Genomic DNA, 23,073 nt, shown 5'->3' with positions numbered 1-23,073 from the left:
GACCAAAATATTTTTTTAAGAGTATATAGTATTTTATTCATGCAGGATTATAACAAGTTTCTCTTCGCATAAGCCTAAAATTTGATTATTTCTTTCATGCTTTACGATGAAATATGGGGGTTTAACAGTGAAATAACAACAGTGAAAATATCAATTTGATATTTTCACTGCAAAATAAGGAGTGAAAATATCAACTTTCAGAGCTACTTTTAAATTCCTTTGTTGTTACATGTACTTGCCTTGATCAAAATAAACATTGGACTTCAGTAAATTATGTCAAACAAGAGATGTTTGTCAAACATTATGCCCCCCCCCCCCGAGCGCCATGTTGTCAGGATTATATGGACAATTGAATGAAATATGCATGGACCGAAATGACAGCTGATTTGTTGCCGTTAAGGCAGTTTTAAGATTATGACCATTAAAGTGTGAGGATAGAGTGTGTTAAGACCATGACATTTGACTATATGAACTCAAAATCCAGAGTCATCAGCTGGTCACCAGAAACCTAAATGTCAAGTTCGAGGGCCATGGGTGCAGGCATTGTCAAGTTATCACACAGACAAGTTTTTTTCGTTCAAGGTCACTGTGACCTTGACCTTTGACCCAATGACCCCTTAAATCATAAGGGGTCATCTACAAGTCAGATGCAACTCCAAGTCAAGTTTGAAGGCCATGGGTTCAGGCATTGTTGAGTTATCACTCGGACAACCTTTTACCATTCAAGATCACTGTGACCTTGACCTTTGGCTTTATGAATCCTAAAATCAATAAGGGTGATCTACTGGTCAGGCTTAACATCCATGTCAAGTTTAATGATCATAGGTTCAGGCATTGTTGAGATATCAGTGGGAGAAGATTTGTTAACTTTTTTGCGTTAAAGGTTACTGTGACATTGACCTTGGCGTGATGACCCCCAAAGTCGATAGGGGTCATCTATTGGGCAGGCCCAACCTTCATGTCAAGTTTGATGACCATAGGTCCAGGAATTGCCGAGTTCGCTTTCAAGGTCACTGTGACCTTGACCTTTGACCCCTTAAAACAATAGGGGTCATCTACTGGTCAGGCCCAACCTCCATGTCAAGTTTGAGGGCCATAGGTGCAGGCATTGTTGAGTTATCACTCGGACAACCTTTTATCATTCAAGGTCACTGTGACCTTGACCTTTGGCCCAATTACCCCTTAAATCAATAGGGACCATCTTCTGGCCAGGCCCAACCTCCAAGTCAAGTGTGAGGGCCATGGGTGCAGGCATTGTCGAGTTATCACTCGGATAACCTTTTACCATTCCAGGTCACTGTGACCTTGACCTTTAGCCCAATGACCCCTAAAATCAATAGGGACCATCTTCTGGCCAGGCCCAACCTCCAAGTCAAGTTTGAGGGCCATGGGTGCAGGCATTGTCGAGTTATCACTCGGATAACCTTTTACCATTCCAGGTCACTGTGACCTTGACCTTTAGCCCAATGACCCCTAAAATCAATAGGGACCATCTTCTGGCCAGGCCCAACCTCCAAGTCAAGTTTGAGGGCCATGGGTGCAGGCATTGTCGAGTTATCACTCGGACAACCTTTTACCATTCCAGGTCACTGTGACCTTGACCTTTGGCCAGATGACCCCCAAAAACCATAGGGGTCATCTCCTGGTCAGGCCAATTCTCCAAGTCAAGTTTGAGGGCCATGGGTGCAGGCATTGTCGAGTTACCACTCGGACAACCTTTTACCATTCAAGGTGACTGTGACCTTGACCTTTGGCCAGATGACCCCCGAAAACAAAAGGGGTCATGTACTGGTCAGGCCCAATTCCAAGTCAAGTTTGAGGGCCATGGGTGCAGGCATTGTCATGTTATCACACGGAAAACCTTTAACCATTCAAGGTGACTGTGACCTTGACCTTTGGCCCGATGACCCCCAAAAACAATAGGGGTCTTCTACTGGTCAGGCCCAACCTCCAATTCAATTATGAGGGCCATGGGTGCAGGCATTGTCGAATTATCACTCGGACAACCTTTTACCATTCAAGGTCACTGTTACCTTGACCTTTGGCCCGATGACCCCCCAAAACAATAGGAGTCATCTACTGGTCAGGCCCAACCTCCAATTCAATTATGAGGGCCATGGGTGCCGGCATTGTTGAGTTATCACTCGGACAACCTTTTACCATTCAAGGTCACTGTGAACTTGACCTTTGACCCAATGAGCCCCAAAAACAATAGGGGTCAGCTACAAGTCAGGCCCAACCTCCAAGTCAAGTTTGAGGGCCATGGGTGCAGGCATTGTCAAGTTATCACTCGGACGACCTTTTACCATTCAAGGTCACTGTGACCTTGACCTTTGGCCTGATGACCCCCCAAAACAATAGGGGTCATCTACTGGTCAGGCCCAACCTCCATGTTAAGTTTGAGGGCCATGGGTGCAGGCATTGTTGAGTTATCACTCGGACAAGCTTTAAAATTATTTTACCATTTAAGGTCACTGTGACCTTGACCTTTGACCCGATGACCCCATAAATCAATAGGGGTCATCTACTGGTCAGGCCCAACCTTCATGTGAAGTTTGATGACCATACGTCCAGGAATTGTTGAGTTATCACTCGGACAAGCTTTGGTCTACTGACGGACCGACCGACCGACCGACCGATCGACATACCGACATGCCTGTGCAAAGCAATTTACCCCTCTTCTTCGAAGGGGGGCATAAAAGAAATATTTTATAAATTTAAATAAATATATAATTGGAAATTAACAACTTACCGTTTATTACCGGTTATCCCGTTTATCAAACATTTTACTGATCTTTGAAGCTGAATGTTCGAACATTTGCTTTCATACCAAACAAATTACAGACAAAAACAACTGTTCGAACATAAATAAAATTTTATATCCTCGTTCAAATGTATTTTGAACTGTTAACCGTTGTAGTACGTAAAATGAGCTTCCTGGAGAATTCACACAATTTACAGATAGATCCACCCACACCTCAAAATGTGTCAACACGCGTGGCATTTACTCTTCGCCACTCGTGAAAATATGTTTTTCTATGACACTCGTGAAATAAAATACGATCTTACACTGAAATAAACAAATATCCTCAATGTATTTCTTTCTAGATCGTGCTCTCTGCGGAAGGAATTACATTTCTTTTATAGTTAATCAACTAAAGGGATATGCAAAGTAAACGAATTCATCACATAAGAATGTATTGAAATATCCACACTTTCATTATTTTTAGGCCACCCATATTATGCCTTGATAAATATTTATACGATGTCCACCGGGAACCCTGCGTCGGCGTGGAATCATTTAAGGCAATCGGACTTTTCGTTAACAGTCAAACAACCATTTCACAAGACTTATTAATATGATATCTTAGCAATAACTTACCACCTTAATTTAAACACAAAACATAAAAAAGTTTTAGTTGACTAAAGAAAACACGATTTACAAAAATACTTATTCCAATTTTAGGCGAGTAACCTTCAGAAATCAAGCATCTTGTTCCATGTTTCGGTTTGTACAAGTCTGCTTCGTTAATGTATTTCCCAGATATGGTAAGGTTATAACTAAGGGAAATTACTGTTCATTTTTACACTAGACTGCAACTTATTATTCCATCTTGACAGGTAGAAGACATTTATTATCCGGGTATATTACCATATAATTAAACTCAACATTTTTTTTTAGACCCTGTAAGTTACCTAAACACACGTATTGTCGATGAGTTAAAAATGGCTGTGGGGTCCTCCCACACTAAATCAAAGCACTGAAAGTGCTGATGGACGGTGACATTGTTCGGTCTGCTGCAAGTATAGAACTAAGTCCTTTCTCTTATAAACACAGAAAATCATCGGAACATAATCTTGAATATAGAAGCATAATTTGAACACTCTTAGGTGAGGACAATAAGACAATGCTTCAAACCAAATATCTAAGCTTGATATTTATTTTCCAAACACAATTATTCATCCTAATGCTGTAGCTTTGAAAAGTTGATGAAAAGGTCACCTGGCAATATCATCGTTAATGTTTGTTTGCAGAACTACTTCATGGTCAAAATTTCATTCCAGTTGCATAACAAATACGCCAAAAGGACACACTCAAGATAACTGAAGCATAATATGAACAGATGTTTTTTTTTAAAACAGTACACATGGTCCAAAGTTCAATGTTGTACTCAAAATTAAAAACGTAGGCCTTAGTTGAAGCAACTGTGCACAAGATGATCAATTTTCAAGAAAAACAATTGTCGAAAACTGACATAAACTTGGTATTAATGTGTACAATGCATTGAATCTTACTAACTGAAGTACCACATAGTTTCCAATTCATTTTAGCTAAGCAGTGATTTTGTATTTTTCCATTAAAAATATTACTGGGTATGTCTACCGTCTACCAAGGTATATAGCTTAAATATATCACCCGTTTGGAGTAAGCCTTCGTAGCACAGTGGATACAACACTGGACTGCTATTTTTTTTACATTTTGGTCCTTTCTCTATAATTATGATTCAAAGCTTAACACATCCCATTAAATAATTGTCCTGAGTTGCGTTACAGGAAAAAAAATTGGTGCCAATCTGGTGTACAGTCCCTTTAAAGTAACACGAGAACAACAATGATGAATTGTTTTCCAAACATAGCAACATTTTATTGCAGAGGCCACAAAAAAAAAAAGTAAGTGAAAATGTCACAATCATGGTTAGCCAAACACAACATTTATAATTATTCTTAAAGCAGTACATTTTGTCCAATCTGTAAACATATGAAAGAGGCTCAAAAGGTCACAGTAAAGAAGATCTGAGGACAACATTGATAATTGTTTTGCAAAACTTACTGAACTTTCGTTGCAGTACCTTAGAATAGAAAAGATGGTCAAACGGTAATTATCAAGGTTATCCAAGTACTATATTGATATTTGTTTTAAAAGTTATACACATGGTCTAACTTTCTTTGCTGTTGCTTCAAAAATAGAATGTATGTCAAAAAATCATATTCTATGTCATCAAAGCACAACATTGCTTTTTGTTTTGAAAACTGTACTAAAAAACTTTCATGGAAGTAGATTAAAAATAGGAAAGTATGTCGAAAGGACAACGTTATCATTTTTATATCAGACCAAGCATGTACAAGTTTATAGAACTGCTTAAGTCAGACAACAAAAATACTGTATTTAAATTATCCAAATATATAAAAGAAGCTCTTAAACATAGAACTTCCATTACATATAGTGATTAGTTTATATCAGCTCATCCTCATGTTTTATCATTTGCATATATATTTTATTTTTTACCTATGGACAATTATTCATATCTACGTATAGACATTGCCTGTATCGAATCTGTATTATGTGACATGTTGAATTCACGTTATATAAATGTATTTATATTGTATGACTATGTACCTTGTTGGTATACGTCGAATAAAAATTATGTTCAGTTCAGTTCAGTTATCCAAGCACAATTTTGATTTCGAATAAATGGTCTTAATTTCATGGCTGAAGCTTCAAATTTACATGTGTGTCAAAAGGCCACAATCTAGGTCATCAAAAGACAACATTAAATATTGTTTTCAAAACTGTCTAAAATGCTATAGCTCTAAAAAATAATTAGGTCAAAAAGGTCCCAGTCAGGGTCATCCGAGAACGACATATATAAATATATGTTTGTTTTCAAAACAGTACAGATGTCAAGTTTTCATTGATGTAGCTTTAAAAAACATATTCAACAACATCAGGAAATGTGTAAATAACTTAGCCTTTGTCCATCTTACTAACATATTTCCTTGACGAGTTGTATTATACAGTATATTATATGATGACGAGTCTTAGTATCTTTTTATCAAAATATTCTTTAAGTAAAGACAGCAAAAACAACTAACCTGTTTTACTTCTCTAGTAAACAAGAGCTGTCACAGAGACTGCGCGCTCGACTATTACGCCGCTGTTCAATGTAAGGATTAAAAAGTTTTGGCGAAACATGGATCACTGTAAAATTAGATTAGATTTCAATGCAATACATTATGTATTTGTTGAGATAATAACATGAATGTTGTTACATGGAAAATTTTAAGTCCAATAATAATGGGCCGTTATTTGCAAAATATAGTTATCTAACTTGGTTATTCAAGTAGGTTGGGTGGTTGAATACCATTGTCTAAAGTCTCAATGCAATACATGAGTGGTTGCTGAGATATTAACCATGTGTGCTAACATGCAAAACCTTAACCTGTATTTCTAAGTTGCATAATGAAGGGGCAAAATGATAAAATATAAAAGATAGAGTTATCTTTCCTGATTAATTAAGAAGGTTGAATAGTTGGGAGCCTGTGTATAAAGTTTCAATGCAATACATGATGTATTTGAAATTTTGAATTTATATGTCAAATAATCAAGCAAAACCTGAACCAGAATTTTTAAGTCAAATAATAAAGGGTCATTATTTGCATTAAATGCAAACTAGAGTTATCTTACTTGGTTAATTAGGAAGGTTGGATGGTTGAGTACCATTGTATAAAATCTTAATGCAATACATCAAGTAGTTGCTGAGATATTAACCTATGTGTGCTTACATGCAAAACCTTAACCAGAATTTCTAAGTCAAATAATAAAGGCCCATTATTTGCATTAAATTCAAATAAGTGTTATCTAACTTCATTAATTTAGTAGGTTAGATAGTTGGGAATACATATCTAAAGTTTCAATGCAATACATGATGTATTTGCTGAGATAATGACTTAAAGGTGCTTACAAGCAAAACCTTAACCAAGGTGTGACGCCGACGCCGACGCTTGGGTGAGTAGTATAGCTCTCCATATTCTTCGAATAGTCGAGCTAAAAACAGGATACCATTAAAGCAATGCTATTCTCTGCACTACAAGCATGCATTGCAATAAATTTGTATTAGGAAAAATTTCAAACCAAAGAATCATGCGATCATTCTCACACTGTTTGTAAGAAGAATACATATAAAGGTGATATCAAGTACAGCAGAAAGGAATAACAACAAAAAACTAAACTCTTTTTTAATTGTGACATCATAATGGTCACCGATAAGATGAACTATGTGTTCCTGACGTCATTTCCTATTTAAACCAATATAGTATCCCATTCAGTACCCAACGTGATTGAAAGTTTTTATCAGGAGATAAGATAAATATCACATTTTCCTCTTATTAAAGAATTGGTTGAAAATTTAATTTTACATTTTTTCATCACAATAAATACAAAATGACAAATTATCATTTGAAAAAACCATTCTTGTCTATGAATTTGTTTAAAAACATGTGGAAGTTCCATGGTCAGTAGGTAACCCGCGATATGGGATATTCAATGTTAAGGAAACCATATTGCAGTGGAGTGAAGCTCGAACCTAAATATGGATTCTTGCCCCCCATATTTTCAATACTATGTCACCTACTAACCCTGTAATTTAAGTATAACGTTGACAACTTGTTACCTTGTTTAAATGTTTTATTTATTCATTGAAATATTCATCAAATCCGAATAAAGACGCTATTTTGGTGTAATTTAAATTTGGAAAATGGAAAAATGTGGTGTCACCGCGTGACCTGTCCTTGGCCAACAGCGGTGTTTCATAAATATTGGAGTCGTGATATTTGTTTTGACCAATAGAAATAGACCAATGTTATATTGATATCCTCATGTGTATTTAGCAGAGAAAAAGTGTGTGATTGCTGTATTTAACTGGATATATTGTATACAAGTAAATAAAAAAACACGAAAAAAAATCTTTATGAAAAACATTATTCAGAATGGGTGGAGTGATTGATGATCATGAGCCCTTCTTAATCATTAAGCTAGTTACTTTAGGTCATTTAATTGACTTAGAATACAACCTCATTGTCTAATTCATTGTCGACGTAAAATCTTATGCAGGGATTGTGCATCAGGTGAGTTACAGTAGGCTGAGGAAAAACCAAACTTGAAGAATGAAATTGTTAATGATTAAGGATAGCACTTCATTTATGCCTATCTGAAATTTCATTTGCTTAATTGTAGGTTGATTTTATTTTTGTTGTTAAAGCTGCACTCACACAGATTGAAAGTATTGACAACTTCTTTATTTTTTGTCTTGGAGCGAGCCATTTTTTTGCGAAAATCCATGGAAACCAGTAATATAAGACTGCTGACAAAAAATCAGATCATAGATTCTTATACTTAAGTTCAAAAATTGATGTTTTATGCATTTTTTTCTTTAACCGTTAGTATCAGGTTAAGCCTTTAAGCATCAATTTTTGAAAATAAATATGAAAATCTAAGATCTGATATTTTGTCAGATATCTTATTATTGGTTTGCACATGTTTACGCAAAAATTTGCTCTTTCCAAAACAAAAAATAAAAGAAGCTGTTAAAATAGTCAATCTGTGGGAGTGCAGCTTTAAGGGCTCATTATTTCTTAGTCTTAACAAGTTGATGTTCAAATTAAGAGTCTTCTTATCCATAAACATCTATTAAAACAAGTTTTTAAAAAAGAGGGTGTTTTGAAAATATCAAAATTGAATTAAGGAAAAGAATTTCATATTTGTCAGGTTTGAACTGACATTTCCAAATGCTTTACCCTTTGGAACAGGCCATGCGGTAACTAAGAAATATGCCAAGTCCAAGATATACGCATTAGCACAAAATTAACCAAGCACAATTTTGATCACAATTCACACACTGTGCAAGCATGTCAAAACATGGCAATGTTAAAATTGCAAAATTTCCTTCTGATTGAAAACAAAAATCACAGGCTGTCAGACTAAATTACTGACACTCCTTTTCTATAAAAGTTCATGCTGTCTTCAGAAATAAATTGAAATAACGAATAAGGGTAATGTAACATTCTGCCAAAGGGGGAAGTGCATTCATAGTATGTGGATGTCCTGGATTAAATATGCAAATTAACATACCAGGTCTCTGTTTGGAGGGAGAATATATGTATATAAAAGGGTTATGCATGATATTCTCTGAAGGGATCTGTTGGCCTTGAACATTTCAGTAATATGGCTTGTTTTTATTGATCTTTTTTAGACATGTATACATGTTTGATGCTTGATAGGCATACCAATGAGAATGATTTGCCCAAAATTGCAACAGAACAATTTCAGGGGCGTAGCCAGCGTTACACACTTACGCACATGCGTAACATCAATTTGAAAAATGAAATAAATGGCCAAACATGGCATCAAAGTCGAGGGTTACGCTATGTTTTGACATCAGAATAAAACCTTAAAGGGATGATCAGCTATAGAAAGCATTGTTTCTCTGTGCTAGATAGCTAACACAACCTTAAAAATCACTTGGTAACTACAGTCATCGGCCTCGAACCTATAAGTCCCGACAAATACAAATCAATGCTAAACATGTTAGTTCCATTTTTCCGTGGGGAGCAGCGCCCCCCCCCCCCCTTAACCTCCTACGGTTTCAGGGATTCCCCATCACATAGCCTCTCACATTTAGTACAGCCTGGCTACGCCCTTGAATTTAATTAATTGCCAAAAAATGTCAAAATCCTGTCTACATTCTAGTATTTTGATTTTTTTCTTTAAGTACGACCCTTTTGGGCTATTTAAACACTGTAAATATCCGTAAAGCTATATACATGTATACAATATTGATATCCCCAGCATGCACAATTAAGTTATGCATTATCTTTTACCATTGTTAATTTATACATAAAGAAAATACTGTAATTTACACTTACCTGAAAAAATGTGTAGTCAATGATAGAAAATAATAAGTGGCAGATTTCAAATCAAGGCATTTAAGGCTCACCAGGGGCTTAGCACCTTCCAGATAATACAGACAGGCTAGCTCTGGTTCCTAATGCCAGGATCATTTATAGTAACTTTATCTTGTTGAAAAGTTTTATACTTGACTAGTCCAAATAAACAGCAACTTCAGAGTCTTTGACAAGTTTTGTTTTGGCGAGTCTTCATGTCCACATCCAACTTTTTCTCCTAGCCAAGAATGACATTTCAAGCACTAAGTTTATTTAGTTCAAATAATTGTACATTAAATGATTTTTTACCATTTTTGATATGGCACGTCACGTAGTGAACACATCTATAATTTTTGACTTGATGTATATTGAGCTTGTGTGATTAAACAATGATATTGGCTCAAGATAAATTATGTGAAACTTTCGTGTTTCTATTTTGCAATGCAGTGTTTAATATTGAAGTGTTGTTACAGTTGAAGAAAATATTGTACTATGATATGAATCAGATCAACATGCCTGGCATAAAGGGAACCAAATTATGCACTGGTCAGTCAATTATAACCACGCCCCCCCCCCCCCGATCTTGGGAATAGCGGGGACTTGGACTTTCAGTACAGCCAACACCGGCTAAATTCCATGCCATGCGGAGACGAACAGTTGGTAAAATCCCCACCAAAGTCCCTGCACCCCGGGGACTCTTAGTAAGGCCAATTACCCGCTATATTTAAAACAGACAAAACCACCGCGTTCACCCGTCAATGCGGGGCCACCTGAAAAGCATAAACACGAGCCATTTCACCGGCTATTCCCCGTATATCCCCGGACCTGGGGTGGCCGTGGTTACAATTGACTGGTGCATTAATAACACAATTTTAAAGAAAATCTGAAATACCCTACTGTACTGTAATATATGTTTTATGCAGAAAGATGACGACTGTGGCGCAGATGCAAGTTGTTTCGAGTTATTATCATTATTTTTCACATCAATATTTGCAACAATTATTAACATCTACTAATGGCACGAAGCAAAACGACGTCATTGTTTTTTGGATTTTCACTAAGTTTGTAATTCCCTGTTTTACCACAGTTACTTGGTATTTGGACTGATTTCTTTGGCCAGTCGAGCGATTGGTCCCTAGGGTGATCTCTTGGACTGAGAATCATAAAAAAATGTGTTTTAGTACTTTATTATACACATAATAAACAAATAATCCACTTAAGAAGATAGGAAAATATACATGAAAGCACGGTTTCAACATGCAGAGATATGCCATATTTGCCGAGAAAATACGAAAAAATGAGGATAAATTCAACTAATGTATTTGTGAACATTGCCTCCCGAGCCACAATCTGTTCAATAACTTTATTATCTTTAAAGTTATGATACCAAACTAAGATGTCGATTGAAGAATATGTTTTTCCCCCACAAACTGGACGCATTCATTTTTCAAAATTATAAAAAAGTCAACTTACCAGGCAAAGATTGGTCCCAGAATCGGTATTTATCAATCCAAATACGCCATTTTGTTTGCCAGAAACGAAATTGCGTCCTCCCCCTTGATTACAACTCGGCCATCTCTGGCATGTTTTCAGATAGACGTAATTACAATCTAAACAACTTGGTCATGGCCGAGATGTTCGAATTGTTGTAAAACTGTAAACCGCAGCCTTGCAGGTGCTTTCATGTATATATCATTATGTTTTGATTGTTAAAATGAAAAAGAAACATGTCAATCTCATGATACTTCGTTATTATTTTTTTTCTGTACGGAACTAATTTAAATAACATTATCTGGCAATATTTCGTGTAATTATGTTATTTTATAACCACAATATGCTTTAACCTCGAAATCCGACCGGAATAACGTCCCACTTTTGGTACAAAACTACTTGTACATGTGGGGTTTTCCATATCAAAGTCTTAAAAAATCCGTCAACGTACAATTCTTCGTTCTAGTCCTGGTTATGCACTTAAGACAAATGTAACCACAGCCGTTCCAGGTCAAGGTATTAGCGGGGGACTTTGACTGTTGGTTTAGGCAGTTCCGGGTAAAATCCACACCCTGTGGGCACACTGCTGGAAAATCCCAGCAAAATGACCCTGCACCCGTGAGACATCCTAGGTTAAACCCATTCTCAGTCGATTTTGCGGTGAAAACAAAACCATCTCACTCACTCTGCCCTGTTGGGCCACCTGAAAGGTGAAAACGCAGTCCATTTCCTTCGCCTATTATACCCCTAGACCTGCGGGGGGCGTGGATACAATTTACTTTTCCATAACAAGTACTACACACGAAATATTTTTGGGGTTGTTCATCATTTGTATTGTTGCATCAGGCATCAGCGCATTCAGGTATGAAACCATATATATTGTTTGTAGTAATTTGTACTTAGTTACCATGTTAACGAAAGTAAAACATATTGTTGAACTATAATTACCTTGATCTATGCCTGCATCACTTTCATGTGTTGATCTTTTTATGTGCTTTTGCACATATTCATACAATTGGCTTCGTTGATGAATAAACCGTGTGCATAATTATGTGCATATAATCAATTCAATTCTATTTCAATTCCGTTTGACTTCCATTTGCAATGATGCAATGACATGTCACGAAATTTAATTGCATGAAAAATTTGCGTGTCATTTATTCCATGTTACTCACGGTTAATGTAATTAAATTCACATGATAATGTAAATCATTCTATAGACAGCCAACATCAATATCGGCTTTAGCTGAATAACTTCAATAAATATTGAACTTGAATTAGTTAATGATAACTGCTAGCTTCTTTTTTTCGCTCTTCGTAAAATCCAACATTGCTGCCGTTTCGTTTATTCGACCGGTGTCAGAAAGCGTATGAAAAAGCTGACGTCACAGTAATCGTCCGCGAGTAATATTTTGGAAACTTATCGGTCATGTACATATCATTTTAGCAACAAAAACTGTTAAATTTGTCGATTTTTTTTTAAAATTCGAACATAATTACATTTGAACGGTTAATCTCTCGACGATGTATATTTGGAAATGCTTTTTCGGGCGGATTCACAAAATTGTTCGGCTTTTGATATAGTCGTGGAGTGATATATTCAATTTTATTTGTGCATAACTAGTACGTTAAATAGAAACAATGAAAATAAAATAAAAAAGGTCATTCAACATTTATTGATAGAAAACACTGCCAAAAAAAATAAACAAGATCAACCATTATTCATGTACACTGCCTTCATGGGTTTGAGAATTACTTGGCCTCGAACTGTCATTCTGAGATGAATTCTGCGGCGTTTTCAGTCTGCTCAAAGTTTCATGTAGTCATGGCTCGGTTTCACTGGCTTTTAGCAGTCATAATGATCCCAGGTCTTTATTTCTCGGTAAAGTCTCTCTCCTGGCCCTTCCGTTGCTCTGACATCCCTATGGCCACATAGTTTATAGTCTGAAGTCACTTTTCCTAGGTCTACTCCACACTTGATCAACGCTTTTGCTGCCATCAACGCCTCTGATGTCGGGAGTTTGTCACTGTAGTCCCCCATGAAACATATAGAGATGGACACATTGTTCCAACCTAGTGTGTGCGCGCCAACCCGGTCCCAGCCTCGGCTCTCGTACACATTACCATCTTCGCCGACCATAAAACTATACCCAATGTCAGCCCAACCTGTAAAATTAATATCAAGTTTCCTCAGCAAGGGGAAAAGTTCGGTTAGCAAATCTCGACAACATGAGTATTGTTTAATGTTGTTTTACAGGATATGAAGCGCAGGTTTTCGATGTTTACGCCAACATGTGACGAGATATGCATCGAATTGCTTCTACAATATAATGGGCGTACTATTGATGTTTAAATGTTGCCGATTCTTTTAACAGTACTAGTTTACATGTTTATGGTTAAACCGTACCAAAATCCCTTTAAATCTTGAATACCTCTTTTTTCATATGATAGTCTTGAAGCGAGCTCGCCTCTTTAGCGCATGTCTCCTCCGTAAAACATTCGCCGGAGGCTGCATGGTGGATGAAGACGACCCTAACCGGGGTCTCCATTCTGTCGACCTGTTTAGGTGGCCGTGCACCCCATTTTTCACGTGTCACCATGGTAGCGTTATCACAGTAGATAACGTGATCAACCCTTTGCATGACTGAAATGTACAATAACTTGCATTTTCTCGGCATACAACTGATACATATATGAACAACGACAACGTCGGACGTATGTATTTTCCCAAATCATTGTGAATGCATAATTAAAATAATTTATTATATATATATGCGTGTATTATATATTTATTTTAAGTGTGGTGTTATATTTGCAGTATAATTGAGCAATAACATGTATCACCTCCGTATTCCGGATGGTGGGCAGGTAGCGCCCTCCTCGCTCGTGTTCCCACTTCATTGTACAAGGACGAAATTGCTGCAAGTATACCAAACGTCAGCACGATCAACTTGGGAACATTCCTTAACATAACCACGAAGTTATTAAAGTCTCCGTTGTTCCATATGTCCTGAATATTCGCCATTGCCGTAACTAAAAGAAGACGAACCGTGGCTCAATATGGCCTCGCATTTCGATCGATACTTGAAACTTAATATATAGTTAAAATGTACACCAATTGGTAGCGCAGGAATACAATTTATAAATAATCTAAAAACGAAGCACTTTAAATAACAAATAGTTCGCCAAGTGTGTACAGGTTTATTAATATAGTTAAGTAATTTTTAATTATATGCGGTATCGAGACCGGTGACAAGCACGTGATGAACCAATGGTTTTCGTAAGGAATGGTGTGATCTCAATGAAAACATTAAAACTGTGCCTATAAATACATATTAGATCACCATTCAATAAAGGTTGACGTGTACATGGGACGAAATTCCATTTCAATGACAAAGCTATAACCGGTTGATTTTTCATAGCTTAATTAAACCGAATGTTAAAAGCTTGATGACCCGTCATGTTCTCTCTCTCTCCCTCTCTCTCTCTCTCTCTCTCTGTAACAAACTAGCTAATTATCCCTCTTTCTTATTGTTTAAGTTTTTGGCATGAACTAATTCGAGATATCGTATGATAAACTAGTATATCTTGATATGTAATATTTGCTTGTTGGTGACAGGCGGGGTAGTGCGGCTGGCGAACCGCAGCGGCTGGGGGCGCGGCCGGCTAAGGAAATCGAGCCGCTTGGGACACCAAATGAAATTGTGCTCATACACCACTCCGTTGTTCGAGGTAACAGCACACGTCCCGCTAGTGTCAAGGATGTCCGTTGCATCCAAAGATTTCACACGGACTCAAAAGGCATATATATGCCTTTAATGAAATGCAAACATGGAAATATGATTCTTGAGCGTGTTTTTCTCAATGGTCAGTGTTTGGATGTCCTGCAATAACAATATTTCCGATATTCACCGGCCATGACATTAAATTTTCCCTAAGAAATACAAACTAAATATAATCTGTTTTTAAGAGATAAAACTTTTCTCATGATTTGAATGACAAGTTAATGATTCATCTTAATATATGATATATAAAGTAATGTTTCAGAACGAATTTAGCCTGACTTGAAATCTTACACTTAAACAGATACTTTGTTTGAGCTAATAACATGTAATACATATTCATTTGCGTTCTACATCAAAATGGTTTGTCAGATATTACGTACAACTATGTTGTTGGTGAGGACGGGCGGGTTTATCAAGACCGGTAATGGGACGGGGTCAGCTCACATACGCTCAGCTGGAACAAGGTCGCCATATGCATATGCTTCCTGGAGGCTACACGGACACGCTTTCGCCAGACTGCGCGTTAGAGGCGGACCAGGAACTCATCAAGTATGGGGACCTGGGACCACTACGACCTCATAAGGCAGAACCCTTCCGCGTTAACCAACCTTAAAAGCAAGGTTAAGCAGGCGTAAGGTTGTGATCTTCTTGTGAAGAGTTGCAAACTTCGTGCGTTATCAGCCGGGTATGCATGTTCTAAAACGTCAAATCTGCACAATTGACAGTTACCAGTTTTGTCATACCTTGTTAGACCCAGGTCACACCAATGTTGTATTTTTTCTACGTATTTTGCCCGAAGAAATTAGAAAAGAGCGAAATAAAAATATATATATTTTTTTCAAGGTCGTTTAGTAACAGGAGCGGGAGAAGGCAAAACCATCTTTGTTCCTATACATGTGTATAATTAATAGTTAGAATTATAATCCTGAACATTTACAACAATGTACATCCTTGTAAGTGAATACAACTTTAAGAAGAAGAAAGTTTAGGCTGTTTTAGTCCGTCTGTCATTTTTACACAGACATTAAATATCATGTTGTTTTGCGTTTCTTAACGCATCATGGATTTACATAAAAATGGCAGTTAAGGAGCAGTCACTTTACGAAAATCACTGACAAAAATTGTATTATAAGGTAAAAATTAATAAACCCTCAGTAAGTATAATTTGTAAAATTGAGACCTACTGAAAAGATAAAAATCCTAGATATATTAAAGGTCCGAGTTATGCATGCTAAATAATTATAAATAATACGAATTAGAACAAGGGATGTTTGTCAAACATTGATGTCCCCAGAGCCCCGCTTTCTTCGAAATATGTGGTAGATTATTTTATTGATGTGTTTAAAAAAACTCATCAATTATATTGACCTTTCACCTTTTTACCTCAAAAACTATACTGTAGTTGTCATCAGCTCATGGGTAACCGATAACGTAGAGTTTCATAACCAAATCGGCTTTAAAAAGATATATTAAAAATTCAGAGCTTGTGTTTCTATGGGTTGTAAACGGCACGACTTTATAAATAAATATCAATTGACTTGACTCTACCCTAGGTTAAATGGTTCTTACGTAATTGTAAGACAAAGTTTCCATAAGACTGTTTTACCTTAGACCTTATGACATCAGAATCAACCGAGGGATATCTTCTGGTCAAGGGCGACCTGCATTGAAGTCAAACAGTTCTTGAGTAATTGTGCGAACAAGGTATTCAAAAGACTGTTGACCGTGACCGTCAAAGCCGCATTCGGAGCTCCTCGGCCATTTTTGTCAAAAACAACCTCGGATGTATATGGACGGTTTACATACTTAAAAAGTGGTACGTTTAAGTCCGCTGCAAATAGATCGCGTAGTAATCTTATTTAGTAGTGGTACATCTGTTGAAGTAGTCCGTATTTTTTTGAATAAAAGCATTAATTAAATAAATGTAGTGTTTAAGAGTTGTATTCATTGCTCTCAGTTTAAATTGATTGCCAGTGAAGTGTATTATTGCAAACATAATTACGATTCCCAAGAGTTAAGTCATAAATTTTAACTACTAAATAAGATTACTACGCGATCTATTTGCAGCGGACTTAAACGTACCACTTTTTAAGTATGTAAACCGTCCATATACATCCGAGGTTGTTTTTGAAAAAATGGCCGAGGAGTTCCGAATGTCAAAGCCGATTTGGTTTGGTTATGAAATGAATTTTTTTTTTCATGTTCGTTTAAAAACAGGGGCGGGAGTAGGCAAAACCATCTTGTTTCCTATTCATGTGTACCAGAACCACAGGGGCGTCATGTCTGAAGGTACAGACTGCATAAGAATCGCCAGTTTACCCACACCAAACGCCAGGACGATCAAATTACGGGTATATCTGATCATGGAGAACAAGTGCAAAAACATTTTGATTATATCACCATGCCGGTCTAAAACCACATGTTTGAAATCCTCTAGCCCGTATTGCTGGATCACTGATGACCTTTCTGATTTCTTGGAAGTATACAGTTTTCTCAGCATTTGTGACCAGTATATTTGCATGAGCAACAGCGTTTCTCTGTCGTCTTAGTGGGTCTGATAAAGTCATGATTGGTCTGGGAAAGGCCGAGCATTGATTCCATATATCCTGGGAACGGATGTGCTTAACATCCCTGAGCCGGGCTGAATGTAGACCTGAGCAATCTGTTTGTAGTGGTTCGGCCACTCCCATGGTTCCACCGTGTTCCAGAGAGGCCACTTTCCGTTTGGAAGAAGTTCTCTTTCCAACTCGACCCTCCATTGTTGACACCACCTGTGAACACTTGATCTCACACATTACAGGAGCTAGATGAAATATACAAAAATGGGTGGGGAATGCTAAGTATTTCATTTTCTGACGCTTTTTGCAAGGTTAAAACGTAGCCTCCTCCATTTTTCCGGTCTGGCCGCTAACGGTAACCTGTGGACGCGGATAGCATTAGAGAAGTTTGAGCAAATTTAACGAAATAATTAACATGTATTCAGACGGGTTTAAAACACTTTTTACCCCCCCCCCCCCCATAACATATTGATATTGAGGAAATACCTAATGGACTTGGGACTTAAATTAACTTCCGGAATACTGAAGTAGATAAATACTCATTAAAATGGTACACGTCTATTGCTCGTCTCTAAAAACACATCGAATCATGTAGAAAACAGCTAGTGTACATTTATTATGCCTGATATAAGCCTGCGTCAATATGATACAATAACAACAGCAGCAAAATACATAAACTAGTATCGTGTTTTATTTACCCTTCAACCTCACTGTTGGTGTAAATAATCAAATAATATACTCACGGTATTCACATGTTTACAAATCTATTCGTAGTATGGGCATATTTACATATTTAACATAAACGTTGACGTGCCTGTTTAAAGCATTGTGTCACCTGCCGTAAAACTGACTACACTTGTCTGGGCAGGCTGGTAGGGCTTGTGGTTGAATCGTGTTCTGGATATTCACGTGAAGCTTCCGCAGGACGTCCTCCGCCTCAAGACTTGTAGTGCTGCAGTGCTTCCCCGGTCTTACTCAGAGCCACCTGGCAACTCATGTAGTTCTTAAAGTCTTCATTGTTCCTTACGTCCTGAATATTCGCCATTGCCGTAATTAAAGTGCGACGAACCGTGGCTCTGTAAGACCGCGCTTTTCAATCGACATTTGAAACTTAATACATATTAAATATACGGTACAACAAATAATTGGTAGTGCGGGAACCCCAATAGAATTATTCTGAAAACGAAACACTATAGGTGTCAGATAGTTCGTCAAGTGTATACAGGTTTATTAATACAGTTTGGAACATATCCAAATGATTATCATTTGTTGATGGTCACCACACACACTTGTTAATGATATGCTCAGCTCACCGGCGCGTTATTTTTGACGAGCATAATGGCGCTACCACCTGAGCTGAGTCATGACAGTGAGTTTCTGAATTATGTGAACGTTCAGGTAGCCCTGAGCAAGGTCGGGGAGAGCTTGGAGGCGTACACGGAGGGCAAGCTGCGGGACGTTCACTCCGACGTCACGAGGGTACTCGCGCCTAAAAGTCTCCCACAGTGTAAAAACAACTGCAGTGAACAACTGAGGAAACAATTCAAAAGGTATTTCTTTTGTATGATATGATATGATATATATTTGCGTATTTCTTATTTGCATTTTATTTTAAAAAAAAATGAATAAATATGTTTGAGCATCTATATAATTTTATGCCGACATAAAATATCTTATGGATCTGCGGGTTGAACTGAATCACCTCTCGCTTATTCTACGGGTTGAACCGTACACATTTATAAAAATTGAATACATGACGGAATAGTGTGTTAAAATACCGCTTTGAACTTTGTTTTATATGAATATAATATAAACGTTTTAATATTAAAGCAAACAAAAAGCCATTTTTCGTTTTAGCGAGTTTAAGTGTTGGTATTCTTTAATGAAAAACTTTTTGGAAACAGCAGGTTGAATAAGGCCTCTTGAACAGTTTGGTCCACCCAGATATGTTTTTCGGACAAATTTTCTAAATAACCTTTTGAATAACTTAGCAATATTTATGGCATTTTAATAAATGCCTGTTTTTCATTCAAACGGTGTATGTTTTCCTTCAATCCATACTAGTTCGACTTCCCTGTACATAACGTAACTTTGACCTTGGACAGTTACATAAATAAACATTACTCAACTACAGCTCACTGATAACAACAAAACCATGAAAAAATCTGTCCGCAAAGATTATAGCTCAATAGCTGTCTAAACTAGGTTCCGTCAATTTACCTTCAATAAAACAACAAAAACGCCGTTTTCTTCTTCTTCCTCTTCTTCTTCTTCTTCTTCTTCTTCTTCTTCTTCTTCTTCTTCTTCTTCTTCTTGTACATGTCAATATATGCTCGTTTTTCTTTACAAGTTGGTGCATCGCGTGCACCTCATGGAAGAAGGAGCTGGAATCACCGGGTAACATGCGGACGCCGGCGGGCACACAATGGGACAAAATGGAGTCTTGGCTGTGGCCAAAAGACTTCCGGAACATCGCGCAGGTATTCATACAGACCGGCTGGAACACAGCCAACGTCGACCTGCAGGACCTGACCACTGTGTTCGGCATATGGCGGCGCCTGGCGCGGGTCCCCCAAACCACCGTCACCGACTCAGATGTGCTGAGGGATATCAGGAATAGCATTGCGCATGCAACAGCCCAACGGGTTATGCGGGTGGATGATTCCACCAAAACTCAGACGTTTCAGGAAATAAGAAACGTACTGTCGAACCGAGACGTAAAGCCATTTGTTGCAGACTTTAACGCAGTCATGGGTATGATGGCATCACTCGAAAATGGTATGGTTTAAATATTCTCTTATTCAAATATTGATTTTATGACTGATTTTCATTTTATTTACGATATCGGGACCGGTGACAAATACTTGATTCAACGAATTCTTTTCCTTAAGAATTTTGTTTTCCAAAAACGTGCCTATTAATACATATTAGATCACCATTCAATAAAGGTTGACGTGTACATGGAACGAAATTCCATTTCAATGACAAAGCTATGTATGGCCGTTTGGTTTTCCATTTTATACTAGTTAATCAAACCGAATGTAAAAAGCAATACCTGATATATATATATTATTTCTTTTTATAATAACATATAAAACATATATATATATATATATATATATATATATATATATATATATATATATATATATATATATATATATATATATATTTTTATATATATATATATATATATATATATATATATATATATATATGTTTTAAAACCATTCCTTAATCATTACATGTATCTGAAATATTGCCATTCAAATTTATTTTCAGCTTCCAAGAATGATGAAGATGACGACACAAACGACGAACTGCTTGGTAAACTTTTATTAAGCGCCCCACTTTCGTTTCAGAATACCATGAATTCAAAATGTTGGTGATTTTATTCGTATAATCAAACAAACTATAGCCCCTTATCTCTCTTTTCGTTAAGTTGTTGGCACGATATGCTTCGAGATATCGTATGATATCTTATTTTTGTAATACTGTGTGTTATAACTTTATTTGCTTGTTGATGGCAGGCGGTGTAGTGCGGCTGGTGAACCGCAGCGGCTGGAGGGCGCGGCCGCCCAAGGAAATTGAGCTGCTTGGGACGCCAGTTGAGGTAGTGCTCATACACCACTCCGCTGTCGGAGAGAACAGCACACGTTCCGCTTGTGTCAAGGAAGTCCGGTGCATCCAGACATTTCACATGGACTCAAAAGGCATGCCTCATTATTGGTCCCAGCTCTAACGAAATACAAACATAACTCTTGAACGTGTTTTCCCTATGGTCAGTGTATGGATGTCCTGCAAAAAAACACAATAATTACTATACTTTGAAATATACCATTACATAAAATTTTACCTCAGTATTACAAACTTAATATTAACTTTTTTACTGTTCTCGTGATTTGCATGACAAGTGAACGATTCATCTTAAGGTTTAACCGTTATAGAATGTTTAAATCGAATTTAACCTTTGACTTAACTTGACTTGATTTTTTTACTTTAAAGTTTAAACATATACTTTGTTTGAGTTAATAGTATGCAATAATTTTTCATTTTTGTTCCCTTTCAAAGGTTGGTCAGACATCGCGTACAACTTTGTTGTTGGTGAGGACGGGCGGGTTTATCAAGGCCGGTCCTGGGACAGGGTCGGCGCACATACACTCGGCTGGAACAAGGTCGCCATATCTATCTGCTTCCTGGGAGACTACACGGACAAGCTTCCGCCAGACTGCGCGCTAGAGGCGGCCCAGGAACTCATCAAGTACGGAGTCTCCGAAGGGAAATTAGCCCCGAACTACAATCTGTACGGGCACTGCGACGCGCGAGCAGGATTTGAGAGTCCGGGCAGGGCGCTGTACGCACTTATAAAGACCTGGGACCACTACGACTCTGTAAGGCCGATCGTCAAACCAGAACCCGTCCACGTTAACCAACCTTGATGGCAGTTAAGCAGACTGTTGACTTAAGAGTAACATTGATATGAAGTAAGGTTGTGATATTGTTGTGAAGAAAGTTGGAAACTACGTGCGTCATTGCCCTGGTATGCATGTTCAAAGAAAATATATCTGCACAATTAACAGTTACCAGTATGGTCAAACCTAATAAGTCCAATGTCACACCAGTCTTATATTTTGTTCTACGTGTTTGGGCCGAAGAAGTTTGAAGCGAACGAAATGAAAATAAAAATACTTTATTTCTCTGGAGCGGGACAAGGCGAAACATTTTTTCCTATATAAGAGTTAGAATGATAATCCTGATTAATTAGTTGAAAACATCCTTCTGAATGTAAGTCACGGTATTCACTTATTTATGCCATGCATCGTTGTGACCATACTGACTATTTATATATGCTTATATTTATTATATTTTGTCAAGAAACTGTTATTATATCACATGTTTACGACAATAAACATTTCTGTCTGTCTGTTAAATTTTGTATTATTGAAAAGATGTTGTAGGTGTTTACAGCCACCATAATTGTATCTTCCACATGTATCAATTTCTGCCGGGACTTTCAATCCCAAGACTGTTCAACCCCTTCTAAAAACGAAGACTTTAAATTTTAACCCTTAGACTTTTCATACCCTATTTCAAAGACTTTTCAACACCTATACCTCTTTGGACTTTTCAACCGCTAAATCAACTTCATCGATGGCACTTCTGCAGCTTATTTCAATCAAATTTTACAATGATTGCACCAGAGGCGGATTAAGATCAAACACAGTGAAGACAGCTAAGTCTTACTAGACTGGTACCATAGGTTACTTTTTGATAGAAAAGAGAATGAGGGTACCGTCTAAGTCTTACGGTGACAATGCTGGGCATCATGCATCGATGTTTTTTGGTAAATATGGATAAGCTGTTTGTAAATCATGAGCGTCTTGGAATTCTTCAAAGACTTGAACATAGACTGCAATTGGTGTTTTAGGCATATTCGACAATTATAAAAAAATACTGTAAAATCAATGCGCGATCATCAGGAAAATAGAAAATGAGACCGATTTATTTATCCTCTTACC

At 37.3% G+C, this 23,073-nt stretch overlaps 2 protein-coding genes across 2 annotated transcripts; one reads left to right on the top strand and one right to left on the bottom strand.

Moving 5' to 3' along the window:
- Window positions 1-12,872: 12,872 nt before the first annotated feature.
- Window positions 12,873-15,604, bottom strand: LOC128229967 (uncharacterized). The gene is made up of 3 exons (XM_052941898.1): window positions 14,056-15,604; window positions 13,644-13,855; window positions 12,873-13,377 (listed from the first exon to the last, which is right to left on the bottom strand). The coding sequence occupies exons 1-3, from the start codon at window positions 14,234-14,236 to the stop codon at window positions 13,285-13,287; spliced, it is 486 nt and encodes a 161-aa protein (XP_052797858.1). The 5' UTR covers window positions 14,237-15,604; the 3' UTR covers window positions 12,873-13,284.
- A 3,110-nt stretch (window positions 15,605-18,714) lies between these two features.
- Window positions 18,715-22,478, top strand: LOC128229966 (uncharacterized). The gene is made up of 5 exons (XM_052941897.1): window positions 18,715-19,104; window positions 19,905-20,332; window positions 20,837-20,881; window positions 21,085-21,267; window positions 21,626-22,478. Exons 1-5 carry the CDS (start codon window positions 18,893-18,895, stop codon window positions 21,991-21,993), a joined length of 1,236 nt encoding a protein of 411 aa, XP_052797857.1. The 5' UTR covers window positions 18,715-18,892; the 3' UTR covers window positions 21,994-22,478.
- Window positions 22,479-23,073: the final 595 nt, after the last annotated feature.

This window comes from Mya arenaria, chromosome 4 (assembly GCF_026914265.1).
Source record: "Mya arenaria isolate MELC-2E11 chromosome 4, ASM2691426v1".
Taxonomy (NCBI): domain Eukaryota; kingdom Metazoa; phylum Mollusca; class Bivalvia; order Myida; family Myidae; genus Mya; species Mya arenaria.
This window is presented reverse-complemented; position numbering and strand designations above follow the sequence as displayed.